The sequence below is a fragment of the Oncorhynchus clarkii genome, chromosome 12 (genome assembly GCF_045791955.1).
Source record: "Oncorhynchus clarkii lewisi isolate Uvic-CL-2024 chromosome 12, UVic_Ocla_1.0, whole genome shotgun sequence".
In the NCBI taxonomy this organism is placed as follows: domain Eukaryota; kingdom Metazoa; phylum Chordata; class Actinopteri; order Salmoniformes; family Salmonidae; genus Oncorhynchus; species Oncorhynchus clarkii.
This window is the reverse complement of record NC_092158.1, coordinates 33,967,142-33,992,079: the sequence shown is the minus strand read 5'-3', so window position 1 is coordinate 33,992,079 and position 24,938 is coordinate 33,967,142. Positions and strand designations below refer to the sequence as shown.

Sequence of the window (24,938 nt, the reverse complement as noted above, 5' to 3'; positions counted from 1 at the left end):
TTCACAAAAAAAATACAGTTTTATATCTTTATGTTTGAAGCCTGAAATGTGGCAAAAGGTCGCAAAGTTCAAGGGGGCCGAATACTTTCGCAAGGCACTGTATTTGCATGTATTTACCCCCCAATAATGAAATGCTAATTAGCTGCTAATATGGCTATTACAAAGAACTACAAATGTTATGATTATCTGGACAAGACTGCCGAATTGAGGCAAAGGTAAAAATCTCTGGATTAACTATCTAATGTTAGCTAAATATAGTAATGAATAAATTGGCTAAATCTCTTTAAATTGACAATCCTGTATACTGTCTTGTGCAAGTTTGAAATTAACACAATATCTGTTAGCAATGGTGTCAGCCAGAGATGACTTGCAGGACCTTGCAGGGATTTGTAGTCTTGCATGATATCTACGTTGATGCTAATTAGCATTTTTGAATCTGAGAGTAAATGGAGCAGAAAATATTGACAAGATTTACATGGTTATCAAAATGTCATGCCAGTGTAAGCCTAAACAAAACACAGCCCTATGGGAAAAGTGAATGGTGAAAAAACAATTGGAACCATTTCCTTGTTTCGGTATTTTGACACCTCCACTGTGGGGCTTTATACTATATATGGTTTTCTTGTTTCTTTTTTTCCTTCTGGCAAGCAAGCAGTTAACTGACTACCAGGTGTGGAGATGGGGCCTTTTTAGGCCCTGTGCTGCAGACTGCAGTATGTCCTTGAGAGAGACAGACTGTGACCTTGCCAGGGGCTAGACTCTGGTTCTGCAGCCATGTGGGGGTATTGGCCAATCTGGGCCCCAATCTCCACATCTCTATCTTACTTGTAATGCAGCCAGTCGTTGCAGTACAGTATATAATGTTTCCGCCATAATTTCCTATGACCAAAAACGGTTTCTCTACAGAAAACTGAACTTTATTTTAATTAAGATTTCTACTTCAATGAGTCGGCAGCTTTCAATGTTATTCTTACCCTGGACCAGGCCCTCATCCCCAGGACTCGAAAGAGGAAGCGGTGGCAAAAGAGGGGGAAGCGAGGTGGCATCATGATTAGACTATGTTGCCGAGCATCTAGACCGCCATTGCCCTCTGTTTTGTTGACTAACGTACAACCACTAAAGAACAAACTGAACAATCTCCATTTGAGACTGTCCTATCAACGGCACCTGAAGAACTGTAATATCTTATGTTTCTCAGCGTTGTGTCTGAACAAGGGCATAGATAATATACACCTCGCTGGCTTTTCCATGCATCGTCAAGATCAAACATCAGCTTCGAGTAAGCTGAGAGGGGGAGGGGTGTGTCTCTTTGTTAACAACAGCTGGTGCGTGATCTCTAATGTTTAGAAAACATGTGTGTTAGAAAACATAATGATAAGCTGCAGGCTATACTTTTTACCAAGCAAGTTTATATCTATATTTTTTTGTAGTTGTCTATTTACCACCACATACCGACACACTAAACCGTACTCAACAGACACACTGAACCGTACTCAACAGACACACTAAAACGTACTCAACAGACACACTGAACCGTACTCAACAGACACACTGAACCGTACTCAACAGACACACTAAAACGTACTCAACAGACACACTAAACCGTACTCAACAGACACACTGAACCGTACTCAACAGACACACTGAAACGTACTCAACAGACACACTGAACCGTACTCAACAGACACACTAAACCGTACTCAACAGACACACTAAACCGTACTCAACAGACACACTAAACCGTACTCAACAGACACACTAAACCATACTCAACAGACACACTGAACCGTACTCAACAGACACACTAAAACGTACTCAACAGACACACTAAACCATACTCAACAGACACACTAAACCGTACTCAACAGACACACTAAAACGTACTCAACAGACACACTAAACCGTACTCAACAGACATACTAAACCGTACTCAACAGACACACTAAACCGTACTCAACAGACACACTAAACCGTACTCAACAGACACACTAAACCGTACTCAACAGACACACTAAACCATACTCAACAGACACACTAAAGCGTACTCAACAGACACACAAAAATGGGTGAAAAAAAAAACAAGTGCATTGACGATATTAGCCACACATTGACCACACGTACATATCCCAACCAAAAGCTATGGTGTGCAGGTAACATCTGCACTGAGCCAATGGCTAGAGCTGCCACTTTCAAGGAGCAGGACACTTATCCGGACGCTTGTAAAAAATCCTGCTACGACCTCTGAGCCATCAAACAAGCAAAACATCAATAGAGAACTAAGATCAAATCCTACTACACGACATAGGGCCATGCATTATCATGCCTAAACATGAGGTGATGGCGGTGGATGAATGGCACTACAATGGGCCTCAGGATCTCGTCACAGTATCTCTGTGCGTTCAAATTGCCATCGATAAAATGCAATTGTATCTGTAGCTTTGCCTGCCAATACCATAACCCCACCGCCACCATGGGGCACTCTGTTCACAATGTTGACATCAGCAAACCGCTCACACACAACGCCATATAAACTGTCTGCCAGCTGCCTGGTACAGTTGAAACCGGGATTAATCTGTGAAGGGCACACTTCTCTAGCGTGCCAGTGGCCATTGAAAGTGAGCATTATCCCACTGAAGTCGGTTACGACTCCGAACTGCAGTCAGGTCAGAACGATGAAATGAGCTTCATTGAGACGGTTTCTGACAGTTTGTGCAGAAATGATTTTGTTTTGCATACCCACAGTTTCATCAGCTGTCTGCGTGGCTGGTCTCAAACGATTCCGCAGGTGAAGAAGCCAGATGTGAAGGTCCTGGACTGGCGTGGTTACACATGGTCTGCGGTTGTGAGGCCAATTGGACATAATGCATGAGAGCATCAGCAGTTCCGGACGACTGTGTGATCTCGCTCAGTTAACATTCACAAGGCCGCGGGGCCAGACGGATTACTAGGACACGTACACGGAGCATGTGCTGACCAGCTGTATTCACTGACATGTTCAACCTCTCCCTGACCCAGTCTGTAATACCTATGTGTTTCAAGCAGACCACCATAGTCCCTGTGCCCAAGAACGCCAAAGTAACCTGTCTAAATTACTAACGCCCTGTAGCACTCACATCTGTAGCCATGAAATGCTTTCAAAGGCTGATCATGGCTGACAACACCATCATCCCAGACACCATAGACACACTCCAATTCACATACTGCCTCAACAGATCCACAGATGATGCCATCTCTATTGCACTCCACACTGCCCTCTGCCCCCTGGACAAGACGAACACATATGTGAAAATGCTGTGTACTCCCTGTTCACGCACGTCTGCATGGCCACGCTTGACTCCAACACTATCATTGATCACTAATGACGATGAAACCGCCTATAGAGAGGTCAGTGACTTGACAGTCTGATGCCAGGACAATAACTTCTCCCTCAATGTCAGCAAGACAAAAGAGCTGATCTTGGATTACAGAAAATAGAGGCCCCGAGTACGCCACCATCCACATCAACGGGGCTGTAGTGGATCTTCAAGTTCCTCAGTGTCCATATCACTAAGCTATTAACATGGTCCACACACACCCACACAGCCAGGTAGAAGGCACGACAATGCCTCTTTCCCCTCAGAAGGCAGACATTTTTGAATGACCTGATATTGTCGGATGGCTACTATTCAATGTCTGTAGATGCATTGTCTTCTAGCCAAGATATGAAATGCAATCATAATTGACTGTAGCGGATATAAACACACACAACAGCTACCGGTGGTTCCATGATGACTGGAAACACAACCGTGGGATGAACGAGTGACGAATTTCCGGGCAAAGGTGGGAAATTTAAAATGGATTCATTCTTCCCTCGCCCTGCAAGTGTCAACTCATCATACGTCATGATATGTCATCAAACGTTGAGGGGAGAGGAGGGAGTGTCTTTTATGTGTTTGGAATGCAGCCATTGTGTATTTATTTATTCCTCGCGTTTCTATATTTTCCCTCTACATTATTTGGAAGGGCCTGTAAGCATTTCACTGTTAATCTACAGCTGTTGTTTACGAAGCATGTGACATAGCATTTGATTTGATGTTTTGATTACAGTACTGTATTTTGGAGAGGCGGGGTAGACAGTGTTTATGTCAGAATATGTGGAATACATTTTAGGTAGGCATACAAATTGACAGACACACTCACTCACTCACTCACTCACTCACTCATTCTTTTCACCCACAGGCAATGTGTGTGTGTGTGTGTCAAGGAGCTACCTAGCAGACCTTGATTCTATACAAATGCTCAAGCTACATAATACAAACATTGTGCTTTTGTACTGCCTTCTGCCCTTGTAGGTCACCTCACTGCCCTCTACTTTCATGCCTCTAGCGCTGCCCTCCATAGGAGGAGGCCTTACGAAATCACACTGAGTGTGTGTGTGGGTGTCTTTGTGTACATGTGTGTGTGGGTGCGAACTATGGGACCTCAGTTCACCTGCTGACACATTATAGCTCTTAGCATAGAGCAGCCATGGGATAATAATATCCATATCTTCACTGTGGTACATATTATCTCCTCATTCACACAATGGAGCTGAGTCATCGGATTAGGCACAGACACAACTGGAATGGCATTAGTCCGTATCTGTAAGAGCATGTATTTTGCCTGTATGACCCCCTGGTGTTTTGTTGCTTTATCTTTATTTCAAGTAATGGTTGTGCAATGTCTTCCGCTCTTAATAGTATGCTAACAAAGCTATTATACTCTTGATTTGATTTAGTATATTCTGTATGTTATTATGGTTCCACTAAGCACACCCATAAATGAAAGGCCATGCAGGTTGTGATTAAAGAAAGACATGTCAGAAAGTAGTTTATTACTCCACACCTTCATTCATTTCCTTCATCCTGTATTCCTTTCTTCCTTTCCCCTCTATTCTGCTTTTCTCCATTTCCTCTCCAGCTCCTCCGCTCCTTTCCTCTTGACGTGTTGTCATGTAGCGCCACCTGCAGGTCATCAGTAGGGTAACATGTCTGCTGCTGCTTGGTGGAGCTCCCTGCATGAGAAGAGAGTTTGACTGAAACCGCTCCCTCTCTGCAGGGTTCTGTGGTGTTAGGAAATGAGCTCTGGAATAGAAAAACACTCATTCTTCTGGGACAGAGGGAAGAGGCAGTGTGATGCTTACATAAGAGAGAACTGAGCTCTCTCACATTCTGTCTCAGTCTCTCTGTTCAGCCAGGGAGTGCTAAATGATTTACATGTGTGCTTAAAATTCTGCTCACGGGAATTTCGACATTCTCTCTTGTGCCTGGCTTGATAGCACACAATCGGCCCTGTGAAAATACACTGTTGTGTATATGCTCATGACAGTGTACATTTAACTATATAGGCTAGCACACACTGGGAAAGTGGGATAATGAAAAGAATACAGATGCAAAGGAAAAAGGCATAGTTTGAAAACGTCAGAAGTATTCTGGGTACAGTAGTTGGTTGTTTTAGCCTTGTACTGTTGCTCACACTTGCTCTCCAGGGGTGAGCGAGAGAGACTTGAAGGAAATAAAAGCATTCTCTCTCCACCACCCAAACCCCCTAACGCTCCGACACTTTTAAGTTTGCACCCAGCGTGGCTTGTTTTTTTGCTTTAGTGCTTCTTCTGTGGCTTTTGGGTTGAAAATAAACCTAGTATTGTTTCTCATTTGCATCCAGCACACTTCTCCATAATTCATAAAACAACTGCTTTGGAACGTGTGTGTGTGTGTGTGTGTGTGTGTGTGTGTGTGTGTGTGTGTGTGTGCATGAATAACACTCTTCAATAATGAATTACTTTGTTAAATAAGAATGCTGTAAGCAGTTCCTCAAAGCTACAGAACATTGACAATGGGCATTTTGGAGGTTATAGTGTGTAGTCCACTAACAAGGTATTCCCTCCTTGAAAGAGTTGTGTGTCTAGTTAGTAAACAGCAACCTACATGAAAGAGTGTCTTGTTTACAACGATCTCCATTTAACATTTGTCTTAGAAATCATTGCTACAGTATCTCATTGGTAAGATTTCAAAGTGAACGTATGACTTTGATGAGTTCGATGTTGTGACTAGCATGACCAGAGGTCTTGACCTCTTGGGTTCATGTTGGACTTCATGATTGCAAACAGCTGTTCCATCTGTGGTAATAACTTTGATGTAGTCTACAGTACTTCATTATCACATAGATATCCTTGAAACAACATCACTCTTGTAGTTATAAATGATATGATTAGCCTGAGCACCATTAGTCTGCAACATTTTGTCTTCTCATTGGTTATCAGTGTAAATTCTTACTTGTGGATTAGTACTGATTAGATAATAGTGAGGTCACACACACACACGCACAGACACACACGCACAGACACACACACACAGACACACACACACAGACACACACACAACATTCTTTGCCACCATTCCCAAACCGCTTGTCACCTCCCCCTGCTAATCCATCCACCACAGTCCCAGCTTTATCTAATCAGCCAGTATGGTGGACAAGGTCTTGAGATGCAGGTTATCAGTGTTTTTACTGCTCATTAACGACAACAGCCTTTAATTACCAGAGGATTGTCTCTTTGGCTTAGTTTTAATGGCTGTGCAATTGATTTGAGCTGAGAAATATGTGTGGATTGGCCAGCAATAACAAGGCTGCACTGATAAGCCTGGGATCCCTGACTCAGCCAGTGTTTATGTAAGACTCATCCTGGAGACAAGGAGGCTTCACAGCCATCTGACTTCTGGGGCTTCACAGCCATCTGACTTCTGGGGCTTCACAGCCATCTGACTTCTGGGGCTTCACAGCCATCTGATTTGTAACACAGCAAGAGTCACAGTGAAGTGAGGGAATTAAAGGGGCCATTGAAACCTCACAGTACTTTTCTTCCTCCTTTACTTTTCTCTGATTAGGTACAAAGTCTCAGTGCCGTGGTGGTTCTTATGCTACTGAATGACTCCATTTTTAAAATGATTATGCCCCATTTCATTTCTGGAAAAAGAATGCCATGAGCAATAATAATAACGATGCCATAAACCCCTGAGCTGAGAAGCACATGTTCCTTAACAAACTGGTCCCGTGGAGACGGCCCTTTTATATATTGATCTGTGCTTTCACCAAAATTGCCACGCTGAGGGTTACACAAATTATTCCCCAGTGTTTCCCTGTGAGATAGGCAGATGGTCCTCCCATGTCTCCCCCTTTCACCGTGGCGCGACTGGGGGGGCGAGCTGCATGAGGGAGACAAATGATTCGGTATCAGCTGATATTTCCTCAATAGCCCAGCGGGGGAGCAGGAAGTGGTGTGGTGGCATTGGCATGCAGGGCGGTGCAGATCGGCGTGGCCCTGGAACAGCCGCCATGCTGTGGGGAAGATAGCTTTTCTCTGTGACAGTCCAACAGTGAGCAGCAGGTCTGCAAATGAAAAAGAGAGGTGGGGGAAATGTTGCCTTTACAGACATCCAGCATGCAGGCCCCTGTTGCCTGGCTTTGCTGTGCACTGTGTGTGTCTGCTGCCGGGGAAAGAACATAAAAGCAGTGGATTACCAGAGAGAGCCAGACGGACACAGAAATATGGATCATTCTCATAGGAAAAAGAACAGCGTTGTTTTCTCTGCTATTGTAAGATCATCAGCCCTCCCCTACGGTGTGCAAGTGATTTATAAATATGCTTTCTTCCTCGAGATATGTGTTGTGTTATGGATGGTCGTGCAGGCAGATTGTTTGCTCTGTGTCTGGTGTCTGTCTGCTCCCTGTGGTTGGGATGTGCCTGATGTGAACTTCCATTGTTTAACTGTTGAGATCCTGATGACAATGCCAGTCTGTCCTTCTGTTTCTCCTCTGTAGAGGGTCGCTGTGCCTGCATTAGACTGACCTTGCCTTATCATTAGGGATAGGAAGGTGGTTGTGTATTCAGGCCAGCAGGCAGACAGTGTGGTGTGGCAGTCAGTCAGACCTTTCCCATGCCCCGCTACACACACACACACACACACACACACACACACATACACACACACACACACACCTAGCCCCTGTTTAACAGGCTAGAGGCTTCAACACTAATACCTGTGAGGAGGAGAGGGCTTAGCCTTCTGCTCTCATCACCACTGGCACTGCATCAGCCATGCAGCCAGACTTCAGGCCAGTCTACACCCAACCTCCTTACCCATGTCTGTATCACAGAGCCTCCTGGCCTACAAACCTTCATGTCCAATGAGAGAAGGTTACTGGGAGATTATCTAGAATGGGTACTGTATAAGTATTTTTTGCTGTCTTTGCTGCCTGTCTTACATCAGTAGCAGACAGTCTCTGCTTTGTCTTAGAGGAGCACTGTTTTCCCAGGGTTAGACTTGCTGTCTTAACATGTAACCCTCATTTCACTGGGCAAGTCAGTTAAGAACAAATTCATATTTACAATGACGGCCTACCCTGGCAAAACCCTACCCTGACCCGGATGACGCTGGGCCAATTGTGTGCCGCCCTATTGGACTCCCAATCACAGCTGGTTGTGATACAGCCCAGAATTGAACCAGGGTCTGTAGTGACGCCTCTAGCGATGCAGTGCCTTAGACCGCTGCGCCACCCGGGAGCCTAACATAGGAGGCCAGGCTGCAGAAAAGGCACTTGCAGTAGGTGGAGCTCTTGTGTTGGGTTTTGATGTTGGGAGTGTGATCCACCTGCTAGTTGAGGAGAGGACAACTGCCTTTTAGTGTGTGTGTGTGTGTGTGTGTGCGCGCGCTCGTGCGTGAGTTTATCTGTCTGTCAAAAGGTGAAAATGGCATTAATAATGTAAAAATGGCACATTATGTTAGCTTTACATGCTCTCCTGCACACACCAGCCCAGACATATAAATAACACATTTTCAGTCTAATTAACAGCGCTTGATGGGTAATGAAACACGGTTAACTGCTAATGTTTACATTCAAGCTTATTAGAAAATGTAATGAATGTATTATGTACTCCAGCTGGTGTGTGTGTGTGTGTGTGTGTGTGTGTGTGTGTGTGTGTGTGTGTGTGTGTGTGTGTGTGTGTGTGTGTGTGTGTGTGTGTGTGTGTGTGTGTGTGTGTGTGCGCGTGTGTGTGTGTGCATGTGTGTTTTATTTACTGCCTGCAAACACATGCCACATTTCTCTCCCAGCTCCCTGACACCTTCATGCACAGGAACAAACAAAAATAAATGTCTCCTCACAATCTCTATTTGTCTGCCTGCATCCTCTCTCTCTATCCCTCTGCATGCCTCTCTCTCCCCTTTCCCTCCCTCCCCTGCGCCCTCCCTCTCTTCCTGCAATCTACCGCAGGCCCTCCATCTCTCCTGCCTGTCAGTGTGCTTTTTCATTTGGCTTGTTGCTACAGGGGGCTCGGTGCTGGCAGATTACAACTCGGCAGCCAGTCATTTTTTATTTATCTGAGCTCCCCTCCCCCCACTGCCTCCTCCTCCCCCCTCAACCTGCCAAGCTTGCTCCCTGGCTAGCATCAATCTAGACACATAGTAATTCCTCAGACCCCCCTCTTCCCCCTTTTCACCCTCCGTATCTTCCTCTTTCGATCGGCAAGAAAATGTAGCTCACAAGCCCTGAGACAAAAAAGAAATATTGTGGCAGGGGAAGCATTTAAGATAGAGGAGGCAGCGAGGGCTGTATTATTACTTAGGCCTCTGTCATCGATGATGACCCGGGAAAGTGGAGAATATCGATCATGTGTCACTCAAGGCATTCAGCAGATTGCATTGACAAAGCTTGTCGGGGCCTTTAATAGCAAAGTTAGTAGCCTTGGCTGGGGGCCAGGAGAAAACGCTAACTGTTCCCCATTACATGGTGGCTTTTAACCATTCCCCTGGCTCACAGAATAGATGGATAACAGTAGGGAAGTAATTTTACTCTCATAATTGCCTTCCTGTGGTTGACATGTGTGGCCTTAAGAGCCTGTAAAAGAGCCTTTCAGAGGCGGAGAAGGAAGATGGCTTGCATTGTCTGGTTGTAATCACCAAGCATTACACTAACAAACATGTGGTACACTAAACAAAACATGGCAGAGAGCAAAAACTACAGATGAAAAGGAGCGACATAAGTGTGATTTATGGTTTGAAGGAAGTCCATTACTTGGAAGAGGAAGCCCAGACCAAAACAAAAACAGAGCGAGGGCACGCTTCACAAAGAGGGTCACGGAGTAATTATTTTGTTCTGCCAAGATCGCTGAACACTCTTGGGGAGAAGGAGGAAGGATAGAAAAAAATACAAGATTTCAATCTAGATTTAAGTCTCAACATAAATACGAGCGGCGCTGAGGACTTAAATAGTCCCTTTTCGTGCCTAATGATGTGAAACTGGGCTGAAATGTAACAGGTCCCCTGTGTGTGGTAATATGGCTTGGACACAGGTGGGGAAGCTATTTGTGCCAGCTGCCTTGCCACTGGTAGGTGCTGACAGGTCTCGGGTGGAAGGTAGCTATTTTTATCACTGTGTAAATCATAAAGACGGAACTGATTCTCTTCGGTGTTCGGCGGCGGAGTCCTCCGTTTCACAATACTGGGGGAACCTGGAATAAAGAAATCACTGTTTATTTTGGATGGTTGGAGATAGTTGTCACTGCTGGGGAGAAATAGAATGACAAAGTTCTCATCCTCTTTGAAAGGATCACTCATTGAACTGGTAGTCCGGTACATTGTCTAGTTGCTGAAACCAGGTAGCTATTCAAGTTAAACAAGCGTGGCATTTCCCCTCCATCGACTGTCTGTTTCTACTCCATTATGTCCACATTCCAGCTGCACTTTTATGGCCTGATGGGATCATAGGGGAATGAGAGCACTGTTAATGCTATTACATTGTAATAATAATGATCATATCCCTTAGTCATCTAGGCTAACTAGTATTATGCGTTTTGAACATAGTGTACATGTCTGAGTCATTCCTGACGTGTAGCTACATTATATTCAGAAAAGGGTCAACCTCTTGTAAGATTTATTTATATATATTTGTACTCATATAGCCTAGCACTTGACCTTCTTGACTTGCCATAGCTCAGATGTCACAGGTCGCTGGCTGACGCTGGCTTGTGGAGCTTGCAGAATGTTCAGTATGGTGACTGGCTCAGCTGATTACAGCCAAGTATGTGAGGTAGCCAGCTCACTGGGGAGGTGTGAAACTTCTGGAACAACAATCTGGGCTGCTCAGACAAGCCTGCTCTTATTGGCTTATGACTCCTCCACTTACGGATTCATGAGGCCAGTTAACCTTGATGTTGTCTTTGATCCTGGATCATCATTTAGTTGTGTTGATTCTGGATCGCTGTGACTTGGGGAAATCCGCTGTGTACTCTGCTGCTGCGCTAACCTGATCTCACACGAGGTCAATACAAGTCAGTAAGTCATGCTAATAGGTCAGAGAGTTCTTGCTGGCTAGCATCCTGTTTGCAGCTCTAGTGTGCCTGTCACATTTGAACCAAGCTGATAAGAAAGTATAAACAGATGCTGTGTTGCTGAGTAGTCCTCCTCTAAAGTAGAATAAGCCAAGTCTACTCTTGGCTCTGCTCCTGTTAATACATTGGTGCCTTTGGGACCATCTTGTTTTATGGCCGTCTAATAGTAGACATGGATTTCAGGAAGACGGCTAAATGAAGATGTTGATAACAGGGGATTAGGGATAGCAGCGACCTTGGACAGGCACCCTGTCGGCCAGCCAAAGGGGAACCTTATATTGTCTAAGCAGATTTTATAGTCTCTCTAATCCCCCAGCCTGCAGCTCAGGCGAGCCAAACACGGGTAAGGTGAGACGCTCTGCTTTTTCGTTCGTTTGAACCGCGGCCAACCAAAACAGGCCAGGGCTTCTGACCTGTACGCTGATAGGCCGGCATCCTGTTTCATAGAGGTCACAGAGGTCACGTCCACCTGCTGATTGGAGATCAGATTATCTCAGCTCATCTCTGCTGTCATTAACAGCCCTCCTGGCTCGCTGTACCAGGGGTCACAGGTCAATGAGGGACAAGTGTCAGCCTGCCAGGACCTAATCACACCACTCTCACTGCTGTGCCCTGAAGCCAAAGGGTGTGACTGACTGGCAGCATTGGACACGCTGTTACTTACCCACAACAACATGTTGTGTATTTATAGACCTGTTATTGATTGCAGTGTGACTTTAGTTCATATCTAGTCTGTAGTACTAGTCATGTAGGCTACATGTACAGCACCAGTCAAACGTTTTGACTCACCTAAAGGTTTTTCTTTGTCTGACTATTTTCTACATTGTATAATAACAGTGAAGACATCAAAACTGTGAAATAATAACATTTGGAATTATTTAGTAACCAAAAAAGTGTTAAACAAATCCAAATATATGTTTTATTTTAGATTATTCAAAGTAGTCACCTTTTGCCTTAATGAAAGCTTTGCACACTCTTGGCATTCTCTCAACCAGCTGGACATTTCCTGTTAATGGACACAAATTGCATGTTTATTGTGTGAACTTTCCTCATAAAGGTTTGAATGGAATCGTTTTAAATGAATATCCCTTTATACCGTTTTTCTTGTCTTATTTGCTGCATAACATCCAGGCTGGGAGCTAGCCATGCCTTAGGGTCCTATAATGGTACTGCGATCACCCATTTAGATCCTCTCTCCTTAATAGCAGGAGCCAGGCGACAGCACACTCACTCTGACATTTAGCTAAAAAATGATTTGTATATCTTCTTCCCCACCTCTGAAGGGCTCCGGTTGTGCATTTTCCATCTTCTTAACTGCAGCCACAGCTCCATGCAGTTCCGGCGCTCAGTGCTCTATTTCTGTAACATTAAAAAGTCCTCTTTCTCCAAACTGGAAGCGTTTGTTTATCATATTACCGCCACACATGAGCCGTGCACAAGGCTTGAACCGGTGTTAAGTGTCCGCGCTAAATTTCATTGCCTCCATCTACTGGAAGGCCTGCCAATATACTGGCAGTGAATTCCTAGGGGGAAATAAATGGCAATAAGAAAGAGAAATGATAGCCTCCTGCAAGCCGATAGGAGAGGAGAGGAGGCCTTTTTCTTTTTTTCCTCCTAGCAGCAATCTTCATTTAGGCTGGCCGGGCAGCTCTGAGACCTAGCTGTGACTTGGCACTGATGCTGTGGCTTAGTGAGATGGCTAGCTGAAAGCTGATATTGGAGTAACGACCCGGTGGCACGGATGGGGGGGCGCTCGGGAATAATGTAATTAATTGCACACAAATTTCTTTGATGAATAGTTATGTGGTGATAAGCGCTCGGTTGAGCAGCTGAAGGTCTCGGGCTTCTCTCTCTGTGCAGCTGCTGTGCTCTGGGAAGGCTTCTCGAGTCTCTCTCAACTCGCTCTCTGTCTCTCTCTGTGCAGCTGCTGTGCTCTGGGAAGGCTTCTCGAGTCTCTCTCAACTCGCTCTCTGTCTCTCTCTTTCTTCTCTCTTATGTCGTCCCACACTCCTCTCTCTACTTCTGTCTCACCTCCCTCCCCCCTCTCATTCGCTCATTTTCTGTCTCCTCTCTCTGTCCTTCCACCCTTAGAGCCTAGGGGGATGCTACTGTAGGCATGGAGGGAAGGGGAGCTGGATATGTTTAATGTGGGAAGGGGGGGGGGGGGGTGTATTTTATTGCCACATGGTGTCCTATAACAAGGTGTTCTGATATGGTCTGAGAGAGTTGAGGTCTCCTGCTGATCTTATTCTCCTCCTACCACCCCTCCCTCCTTCCATCCTTCCACCACCTTGCACCACTCAGTGCATTATTAAATCTGGGAATTGTCCCCATAACTCAATGCAGCAGGCTACAGCATTATATGGCCATTTGTACGAAGAGGGAAAAAGGTGATTGCGATGCAACTGCAGAGAGGATGGATGTTAAAAGCATATTGATTTGTATGTAATGTCGTCATAGATCCCAGATTTATGTCTGTATATAAATGCAGCCTCAAGCCTACCATACCTCCACCACCCCCCTACCCCACGCCCAGCTCTGTGGTTGAGTAAATGGCCCTTAGTATGACTGATGAGATCAAGACAGCACTTTTAAGCAAGTTTTACCATCCTCCATCCTCCCACCCCCCAACTCTTCCTCTATCTTCCTCTCAAAATGCTCATGCCTTCAGGGTGCTGTGGTTAGCCCCTCTAGTCCTCAGAGGCTCCATTGCTGTGAAGAATCACATTCCACCACAGAGAGACTGTGATCCTGCTCTGTGGCCTAAGCCCGTCCTCAGGGTGCATTAGGCCTCCTGCCACCACAAAAATCATGTCTGACAAGGTCGCCAGAGGTCGTGGCATCCACTTGAGCATGATAACGGCTGAGAGGTATAAGAGTGAAATGGAGCATTTCCATAGCGATCGCACAGCACCCTGCGGAAACGATAGACACAGAGGAAAACTACTGTTTCTGTTCTGCCGAGTCGCTAGCTATAATGACATCTAGGAAACATTATCATAGCCAGTACAGAAGTATTGGCCAAAATATGCCAATAATCACAAATATGTCAATTGGACATTATGAGGGAAAATATATATGGTTGTGTAACAGAGACGCTGATGGATGTATTAAGTGTTATTTTAACTGTGACTTCCCATGACATCTATATACCACACACAAACTAACTAAACAAATGAGGGCAGTCGGACCCCAGTGAACCCTGATGTCCAATGACAGGCTTTGACTGTGGGTGGCTATGGACAGGGGGGAGGTGGGGGGATGGAGGACGCTTGTCTGGGGCGGTCAGAACGCTCAGGCTTCAGAGCCAAACACAGGGTCTGGCCCGGGCCACTCTGGTTAGCGCCAGTTACGCGCTGCCACACAGCTGCTGTCAGAACGATGACGGAGGACGCTGAATCAGCTCCTTACAGGCCCTGACAACCCGTGTCCCGCTTTCACATGACGTTCTCGTCGGGAAAAGTTTGCAGTGGGTTAACCGTTCCCGACTGTTTCCAACTGCTATTGTCTGCTGCCAGTCCAAAGTTGACACACTATGGGGCTGGGCCTCACCATGGGGCTGATGGGAAATGTAGTCTCTCATCCCCCTATGCTTAGACAATGATTATTGCTATGAATATCATAATTTCTGTGTTTTTGGACTATCAAATCAAATCAAATCAAATGTATTTATATAGTCCTTCGTACATCAGCTGATATCTCAAAGTGCTGTACAGAAACCCAGCCTAAAACCCCAAACAGCAAGCAATGCAGGTGTAGAAGCACGGTGGCTAGGAAAAACTCCCTAGAAAGGCCAAAACCTAGGAAGAAACCTAGAGAGGAACCAGGCTATGTGGGGTGGCCAGTCCTCTTCTGGCTGTGCCGGGTGGAGATTATAACAGAACATGGCCAAGACGTTCAAATGTTCATAAATGACCAGCATGGTCGAATAATAATAAGGCAGAACAGTTGAAACTGGAGCAGCAGCACGGTCAGGTGGACTGGGGACAGCAAGGAGTCATCATGTCAGGTAGTCCTGGGGCATGGTCTTAGGGCTCAGGTCCTCCGAGAGAGAGAAAGAAAGAGAGAAGGAGAGAATTAGAGAACGCACACTTAGATTCACACAGGACACCGAATAGAACAGTAGAAGTACTCCAGATATAACAAACTGACCCTAGCCCCCCGACACATAAACTACTGCAGCATAAATACTGGAGACTGAGACAGGAGGGGTCAGGAGACACTGTGGCCCCAGTAAGCCAGTGACTCAGCCCCTGTAATAGGGTTAGAGGCAGAGAATCCCAGTGGAAAGAGGGGAACCGGCCAGGCAGAGACAGCAAGGGCGGTTCGTTGCTCCAGAGCCTTTCCATTCACCTTCCCACTCCTGGGCCAGACTACACTCAATCATATGACCCACTGAAGAGATGAGTCTTCAGTAGAGACTTAAAGGTTGAGACCGAGTTTGAGTCTCTGACATGGGTAGGCAGACCGTTCCATAAAAATGGAGCTCTATAGGAGAAAGCCCTGCCTCCAGCTGTTTGCTTAGAAATTCTAGGGACAATTAGGAGGCCTGCGTCTTGTGACCGTAGCGTACGTGTAGGTATGTACGGCAGGACCAAATCAGAGAGATAGGTAGGAGCAAGCCCATGTAATGCTTTGTAGGTTAGCAGTAAAACCTTGAAATCAGCCCTTGCTTTGACAGGAAGCCAGTGTAGGGAGGCTAGCACTGGAGTAATATGATCTAATTTTTAGGTTCTAGTCAGGATTCTAGCAGCCGTATTTAGCACTAACTGAAGTTTATTTAGTGCTTTATCCGGGTAGCCGGAAAGTAGAGCATTGCAGTAGTCTAACCTAGAAGTGACAAAAGCATGGATACATTTTTCTGCATCATTTTTGGACAGAAAGTTTCTGATTTTTGCAATGTTACGTAGATGGAAAAAAGCTGTCCTTGAAATGGTCTTGATATGTTCTTCAAAAGAGAGATCAGGGTCCAGAGTAACGCCGAGGTCCTTCACAGTTTTATTTGAGACGACTGTACAACCATTAAGATTAATTGTCAGATTCAACAGAAGATCTCTTTGTTTCTCGGGACCTAGAACAAGCATCTCTGTTTTGTCCGAGTTTAAAAGTAGAACGTTTGCAGCCATCCACTTCCTTATGTCTGAAACACATGCTTCTAGCAAGGGCAATTTTGGGGTTTCACCATGTTTCATTGAAATGTACAGCTGTGTGTCATCCGCATAGCAGTGAAAGTTAACATTATGTTTTCGAATAACATCCCCAAGAGGTAAAATATATAGTGAAAACAATAGTGGTCCTAAAACGGAACCTTGAGGAACACCGAAATTTACAGTTGATTTGTCAGAGGACAAACCATTCACAGAGACGAACTGATATCTTTCCGACAGATAAGATCTAAACCAGGCCAGAACTTGTCCGTGTAGACCAATTTGGGTTTCCAATCTCTCCAAAAGAATGTGGTGATCGATGGTATCAAAAGCAGCACTAAGGTCTAGGAGCACGAGGACAGATGCAGAGCCTCGGTCCGATGCCATTAAAATGTAATTTACCACCTTCACAAGTGCCGGCTCAGTGCTATGATAGGGTCTAAAACCAGACTGAAGCATTTCCTATACATTGTTTGTCTTCAGGAAGGCAGTGAGTTGCTGCGCAACAGCCTTTTCTAAAATTTTTGAGAGGAATGGAAGATTCAATATAGGCCGATAGTTTTTTATATTTTATGGGTCAAGATTTGGCTTTTTCAAGAGAGGCTTTATTACTGCCACTTTTAGTGAGTTTGGTACACATCCGGTGGATAGAGAGCCGTTTATTATGTTCAACATAGGAGGGCCAAGCACAGGAAGCAGCTCTTTCAGTAGTTTAGTTGGAATAGGGTCCAGTATGCAGCTTGAAGGTTTAGAGGCCATGATTATTTTCATCATTGTGTCAAGAGATATGGTACTAAAACACTTGAGCGTCTCTCTTGATCCTAGGTCCTGGCAGAGTTGTGCAGACACAGGACAACTGAGCTTTGAAGGAATACACAGATTTAAAGAGGAGTCCGTAATTTGCTTTCTAATAATCATAATATTTTCCTCAAAGAAGTTCATGAATTTATCACTGCTAAAGTGAAAGTCATCCTCTCTTAGAGAATGCTGCTTTTTAGTTAGCTTTGCGACAGTATCAAAAAGGAATTTCGGATTTTTCTTATTTTCCTCAATTAAGTTAGAAAAATAGGATGATCGAGCAGCAGTAAGGGCTCTTCAGTACTGTCTTTCCAAGCTAGTCGCAAGACTTCCAGTTTGGTGTGGCGCCATTTCCATTCCAATTTTCTGGAAGCTTGCTTCAGAGCTCGGGTATTTTCTGTGTACCAGGGAGCTAGTTTCTCATGAGAAATGTTTTTAGTTTTTAGGGGTGCAACTGCATCTAGGATATTGCGCAAGGTTAAATTGAGTTCCTCAGTTAGGTGGTTAACTGATTTTTGTCCTCTGGTGTCCTTGGGTAGACAGAGGGAATCTGGAAGGACATCAAGGAATCTTTGTGTTGTCTGTGAATTTATAGCACGACTTTTGATGTTCCTTGGTTGGACTATGGTTGGACTATGCAGAATATGAACATACTCTAGGCCTTTGACATGCATTTTGTTCCATGAATAGTTTTAAGGGGATGTAGACACACCCACACAACATGTTTAGGCAATACGCATGTGTAAAATATGAAATTGTCTCAATGTAATGAATGAAGCTAGGCAAAGCAACGAGGCATATGGTGACCCTGTCCATCAAGTGAATGTAGTCAGGAACGGCTGTCCGTGTCAGCAATTTGAATGGATGGAAGGAGTTTTAGCAAATAAAATGGGTGCTCTGTCACCAAATCAAGGAAAGGGCAAGTGTTTACTATAGAAACATGGATTTATTTGTCAAAAAATGAAAAGTGTTCAAAAGTGAAATTATAAAACAACATCTCTAATGAAAGAAGTGTACAAGATAAGCCAAGACATATATAAAACATATTCCATAAAATAAGTCATGAAATAAGTTCAATTATATACCCCCCCAAAATACAATTGCACTGTATTGCCCCCCCCCCCCCGAAAAATAACAAGTGTTCAAAAGTCAAACAAATGATAAAATAAAAATTAAATAACAAAAAATAAGTAAGAAAATAACAAAACAAAAAATTGCAAGTTCTCAACGATGCAATATACATTTATAAAAAAATACACAATATCAAGACATTTATTTTAAAAAACCACTAAGTCATAAAGAGTATTATAAAGAAGAGGATAATGTTCTGTGCGTTGTTATGTAAGGGTGTGTAAGTGAGTGGGTGATCTTGAGAAGCAGGTGTAAAGAGTCAGTGAGGTGCAGCTGACCCTGTCTACCCTGACTGCACGTCAATGTTCAAAGCGTAGTCACTGTAAACCAAAGGGATTTGTCAGTACAGCAGAAAATAGAGCGTTTATTATAAGCAGCCCGAGCTAGCTAGTGGATTATCTATAAAACTTTCATGGTCCTCCCTTAGTGGCAAGCAGCCGTAAAACTTCCAGAATGAGCGACTTGTAACTTGTTAAAGCAAATTAAACATTTATAAGCGCTTTTAGGTAAATGAGATCCTCTTTCATTGCAGGCCTGGTGGGTTTCTCTACTGGCGGTGGGAGGGATCCAGAGAGGACAGGTTAGCTGTACTAAAAGCCGACCGCAGAACAACAATAAAAGCCCTTAAATTGTTCCAGGTTTTATTACCGCCGAGTTCCGCAGCTGCTGTTGTGCATAACTCAGGGAAAACAGGAGCTGATAGCAATGGAATCCCACAGAGGCTAGCATAGAAAGCCGAGCCCAGCTTTCGCACTTTTTGGGAGGGAGGATGGAGGTTGATGGCTAGGAGGTGGGTTGTGTATTGCCCTGTTAAAAATGGCCTGTGTGGTTTAACACGTTAAGCAGGGCTCACTTTTTGTGTTTGATTACATTCAGTTGCTAGAGGAGCCCTTGGGAATAGGTCAGTAGGCTTGTAAAATTCCTCAGCAGCACTGGCAACGCACTTTTCGCTAAGTGGGCAGAGGAAATAATTGACTACACGTGTTAACAATAATCCTGTAAAAATCTTCAAAGGCTGTTTTCCAACCTCCCTTCTAATGTGCAAAAGGCCTCTTAAAGGGATTTCTACTTCCCCAGAGTCAGATGTGGATACCATTTGTATGTCTCTGCGTCCAGTATTAAGGAAGTTAGAGGTAGTTTCGTGAGCTAATGCTAACTAGCGTTAGCGCAATGACTGGAAAGCATGTTCCAGGTTAACAATTGCTCTAGTGCTAGTTAGCAACTTCCTTCAAACTGCATGCAGAGACATAACAATGAGTTCATCTGACTCTGGGGAAGTAGATAATGGGCCTCGTTTCCAAAATCCCGAACTATCCCAAAGTATCCCTTTAAAGGGAGGTATTTCTTCCCCTGAAAATTCTTAAGTAGAAAAGTGCTGGTGTATTGTCCAGGTCAGGTTTGAATAGATATAGATAAATAGCACTTTCTCCACTCTGCTGCCATTACCAGAAATACAGAAATAAAAGCATTCAGTGTAAGTTAGCCTTTTATTGATTCAGGCTTCTTCTATAAGCAAGGTTATCTGCTTTGTAAGTGGCACCCATCTCCTTTCGTGATGCAGTGCTCTATAAGTGTTACCTTTTGGCGTTAGTATGGCTATTTAGTTCAGGGTGAGTACAAATACATTAAAACTACAGAATGGAGGTTTCTATGTAGTTTAGATTTGGGGGAATATGACTCATTTTATTACTGTATCACATGGGGAGATATAGCAGCTTGATTAAAACGATGATAGTGTGGAGGTTTTATTTAGGCTGTTCTCTGCTGAAGAATCACACTGACTGCTGATTGAAAACAGTTGTTTTAATTCTATACTTCAATAAATTCAGGCAGAGGGGAAGGTGGGGGTTCCCCCCTAACACGGAACAGATTGAGGGAAGACAAGACCTCAATGTGTTGAAATCAATGGCAGATGCACATACTAGTAGTTTAAATGTTTCATTAGATGCTAATGTATTGCTGTGTTTTTATTTGTTGTGAAATTAGCCTCTGGAATATTAAAACCGTCTGTTTGCTAGTTATCTTTCTGTAGGGCAAATTTTTACCCAATGTGGATAAGGTCATTAAACGAATACGTCTGTATGTTTCAGCTTGCCTCTTTATTCATGTGTTTATGTTGTTATTACATGAGCACAGAATCACAGAACAGGCATGTGCACGTAGTGTACACACACGCGCTACACGTACATGCACACACACATGGACAAAGGGAAATACACACACACACACACACAAAACCTCCACACACCCTCTCTGACTACACCCATCATCTCTGCACTAGATATTGTGAAAAGCGGCCATGCCATGTGCACTGCGGGAGAAGAAACTGAAACAAGTAAAAAGGCAATGAAGTGATGAAATGTGAAATGACATGCCAGAGTAATGAGAGGACCATGACCATGCTGATGAGCCACTGCTTGCTGCTACTGCTACTGGGATGACATGCCAACTGAAGGGACTGTTAGTCTCTACTCTACACACACAGAGAGACTGGTTCATCTCTCAGATTTATCTGTACTGGGAGGTCATTAAATCTCAGCTCAGCTTTTTGATGGGGCTGATTTATTGTGACCACTAGCATATCCTCCCTTGGTTTAGCACATCTATTAATCACGCTGTTAAGAGATGAGTACATTACGCCACTGAGCGGGCCAAGAATCTGCCCCTCTGAAAGAACACGTCATTCTCTGAAGTAATTTAAGGAAGCTTTAAGAGAAATTAAAGGGAACAACAAACCAAGGGAGACATTTTGCAAATCACTGTGTAATAGCTAGGTTCCTGTCTGGCCATGCAATACCCCTGAAAGATGATCTGGGTTTACTGTGTTGCCTTTATTAGAGATGTTTTTCACTCTATTCTCTGAGGTAAATTTACTGAATAGTTCACAGACAGAGTAGATTTTCTACTGATCGATGGAGACCGGGGAGTGTACAGTACTAATGCAATCGGTTTGTTCCACATATAGACATCAGTCATTTTGATGATACTTGAACTGTTAGATTAATCTAATTTATTATTTAATTTTAATCTATTTTACTCAAACAGACTGGGACACAATTACTGTCCAATGTGTCGGACTTCATTGTAAGAGATAAGGTAATGCAGACAAGCCCTTAAAGCTATTCAATCATTCCCTTTCATTCCATGTGCTGCAGATGGCTGTTCAATCAATTACACAAGTAAGACATGGGTGGGGGTGGAAGTACTTTTATTGGTCTGTGGTTAGAATATGTAGAAATAAAGGAAACAACATAAAGTGTCTTTGTAGGGCGTTGGACCACCACAAGCCAGAACAGCTTCAATGCACCTTGGCATAGATTCTACATGTGTCTGGAGCTCTATTGGAGGGATGCGACACCATTCATTCTTCCACAAGAAATTCCATCATTTGGTGTTTTGTTGATGCTACTGGAAAACTCCCATAAGTGTTCAACTGGGTTGACTGAGACGGCCATGACATATGGTTCACATCGTTTTCAGGCTCATCAAACCATTCAGTGACCCCTCGTACCCTGTGAATGGGGGCATTGTCATGCTATGGGGGCATAGCCAGCATGATGGGATGTTAATTGGTTAATTAACTCAGGAACCAAACCTGTGTGGAAGCACATGCTTTCAATATACTTTCTATCCGTCATTGTTTCCATTATTTTGGCAGTTACCTGTACATTGGTGTGTGTGTGTGCACGCATGCGCGTGTGTCCCCATGTTGTGTGTGTGCGTAAGAGAGATGCACAGTGCTGCCAGCAGGGACCCTGCTTGCTTAATGAATATTATAGGTCAACATGTTTTGATGAACGACCTGTAGACTGGGGCATAAACGGTGCACAGTGCCGTCCCTCCCTTCTTCCCATGCCCTTTCTTCAGGGCTCTATTACTGTGTGTGCATGCCCGGGATATACTTCCCCCTCTGCTCTGCAAATGTTCAAACTCCCATCAGAGGAATTGGCCTTTTACAAAAAAGGGTAAGGAAAAGGCTCAGTCTCTTTGTGGAGGAAAAGTGTGTTGGAGGTAATTAGTGCTATCACACATGCCAGAGCCTCTGTGTATGGAGCTCTCTCTCTCTCTCTCTCTGTGTGTGTGTGTGTGTGTGTGTGTGTGTGTGTGTGTGTGTGTGTGTGTGTGTGTGTGTGTGTGTGTGTGTGTGTGTGTGTGTGTGTGTGCGTGTGTGTGTGTGTGTGTTTATCTCCACGTGCTTGTGTTCCCTCCAGCCAGGCTGTCTTGTGTGGCCTAGTTCTCTTCCCCGCTCTCCTCCTCAGGCCCATCAGGCATCTCCCAGTTCTCCAGCTCTCTCTTATCACTCTCAGCACTCAGCCTGGCTCACAGCCTTTCGCCCACCACAGTATTCTCCCTCGGAAAGAATTCCTTTCATACTGCTAATGGTTACAGAAAAGGGAATGTTTTCATTTTAATTATACGTTTAATTCAAAGGCTCTTAAGGCGTCCCCCTCTACCCTGTGCCCTTTCAATAAATCATGGTATTCTGGAACCAGTTACGGACTTTGGGCTCCCGAGTGACGCAGTGGTCTAAGGCACCTCATTTCATTGCAAGAGGCGTCACTATAGTCCCTGGTTCGAATCCAGGCTGTATCACATCCGGCCAGATTGGGAGTCCCGTAGGGCAGTGCACAATTGTCCCAGCGTCGCCAGGGTAGGCCGTCATTGTAAATAATAATTTGTTCTTAACTGACTTTCCTAGTTAAATAAAGGTTCAATAAAAAAAAAATGCTACCTGTATAGTTCAGTCAGAAAGAGAGAGTGAGAGTACCCAGCCAGGCTGTCTTGTGTGGCCTAGTTCTCTTCCCCGCTCTCTTAGATAATACAATCCCTCTATGTGCTGTCTGTCGAGCCATACTCTGCTTTTTCTGTTAGGTGGCATTGCACCTATTTAATGCTCTGGTATGTGATTTGAAATGAAGGCTGAGGCTTGGCATGGCAGGCCGATCTCGTCTGCTGGATCTGGAAGGAAGGAGTATTGTGAGGAAGATTCAGAGGACATGAAATGCAGACTTGGACCAGAACTGCCCCTCGGCCCCCATGAGCCCTACATTGTTCTCCTCAGGAGGACTTCTGGAAGGCTCAGATGTTCTTGGATCGCACATCCTCCTCCTCTTTGCTCACTTGCTTTTTATTTTCTGTCTCTCTATGAGTCTGAAACTGAGCTTCTGTAGTCTCCGCATGGGGCTGCCTGTCTGTTTGAAAGGAAGAGAAGACGGCTTTTGAAGATGTTTGAAGCTTTTGTTTCTGTTCTTCTCTTCTCAGAAAGGTTGATAGGGATTTCACATTGTGAGATCAGATGCTGGCTGTCTTGTCTGTCATTGGCAGGCTGGAGTGACAGCTGCTGGCTCAAGAGGCATATAAAAACATGACAGATTTACACATACAGAACAGTGCTCGCTGCCAGCTCACACATATTCATGACAAAATGTTCTTCTGTCTGTGGGAGAGGGATTTTCATGTCAGTCTCCTCAGCCACTATAATCTACAGGCCAAATTATTGGCACCCTTGATAAAGATGAGCAAAAAATACTGTAGAAAATAAATAATTCAAATACTGAATGTAAAGCTTAGAACCAAAGCCCTGTCCCAACGTCTTCAGCATGTTAACGTGTGTCTGTGTGTGTTTGTTGTTTTTCAGATGAAGCCGGGACAGAACAACTGTAAGGACAGCGACAGTGAGAGCCTGAGTGGACGGTCCAAGCCTTCTGTGGGAAGCAGCTCCAGAGACAGGCTGAGTGACGTAAGTAAACAAACCAACAAATAAACAGCAAGCAGGACATGACAGCACAAGCTGCATGTCTACACACTACATTAGACTAGTGATTTATCATGACACCCTCCAGCAATCCCAGTAATGAATCTCTAAATCTTTACTACTTAATGACCCAACTGCAGCTCCAGAATATCCTTCTGAGAGAAGTTCTAGCAGATTAGACTGGTTTTCTAACTGTACAACCTTCATTATTAGATACATACTATATCCTATACTCACTTTAAACACAAATATACCGTAGCATCTGGTGTATCGATGCACGAAACAGAGACTTATACACAATCGGTGATCGTCGGGATGATTTATGTATCTTGTGAGGACTACATGAAGTTTGACAAGGTAAGTTTGACTTCCTCAAACTCAAGAAGAATCTGAATAAGAGCCATGGTGTGCTGCATATCGCAGCCAACAGGTAAGTGCTGCTGATACCGTGGACTGATAAAAATGTAATCTAATTTGCATTAGCCCTTAATATGAACCACTTCTCCAGTCGGTTATGGTTGTCGTTGGCATACCTCAAGGCTCCTTCTGGTGGACAGGGTTGTTTGTACAGTTACAGTCAGTGTTGTATATGTACACACCCGGAGGTGTGCTACTGTTACAACAAGGACATCCTATTTACCCAGTGGTTTGTTCCTCAGTCTCAGTTCTTCAGAAGCTAAGACAAGGGGTAGCGTTTCAT

The 24,938-nt window shown here is 44.3% G+C and overlaps 1 protein-coding gene across 2 annotated transcripts in view; it reads left to right on the top strand.

Annotated features, from left to right (window-relative positions):
• LOC139423096 (autism susceptibility gene 2 protein-like) overlaps nt 1-24,938 on the top strand; it is a 525,631-nt gene that overhangs the window by 235,839 nt on the left and 264,854 nt on the right. For both annotated transcript variants that reach the window (XM_071174743.1, XM_071174741.1), the window contains exon 3: nt 24,122-24,223. In XM_071174743.1, coding sequence (XP_071030844.1) covers nt 24,122-24,223 — 102 coding nt within the window. The remainder of the gene's footprint in view (nt 1-24,121; nt 24,224-24,938) is intronic.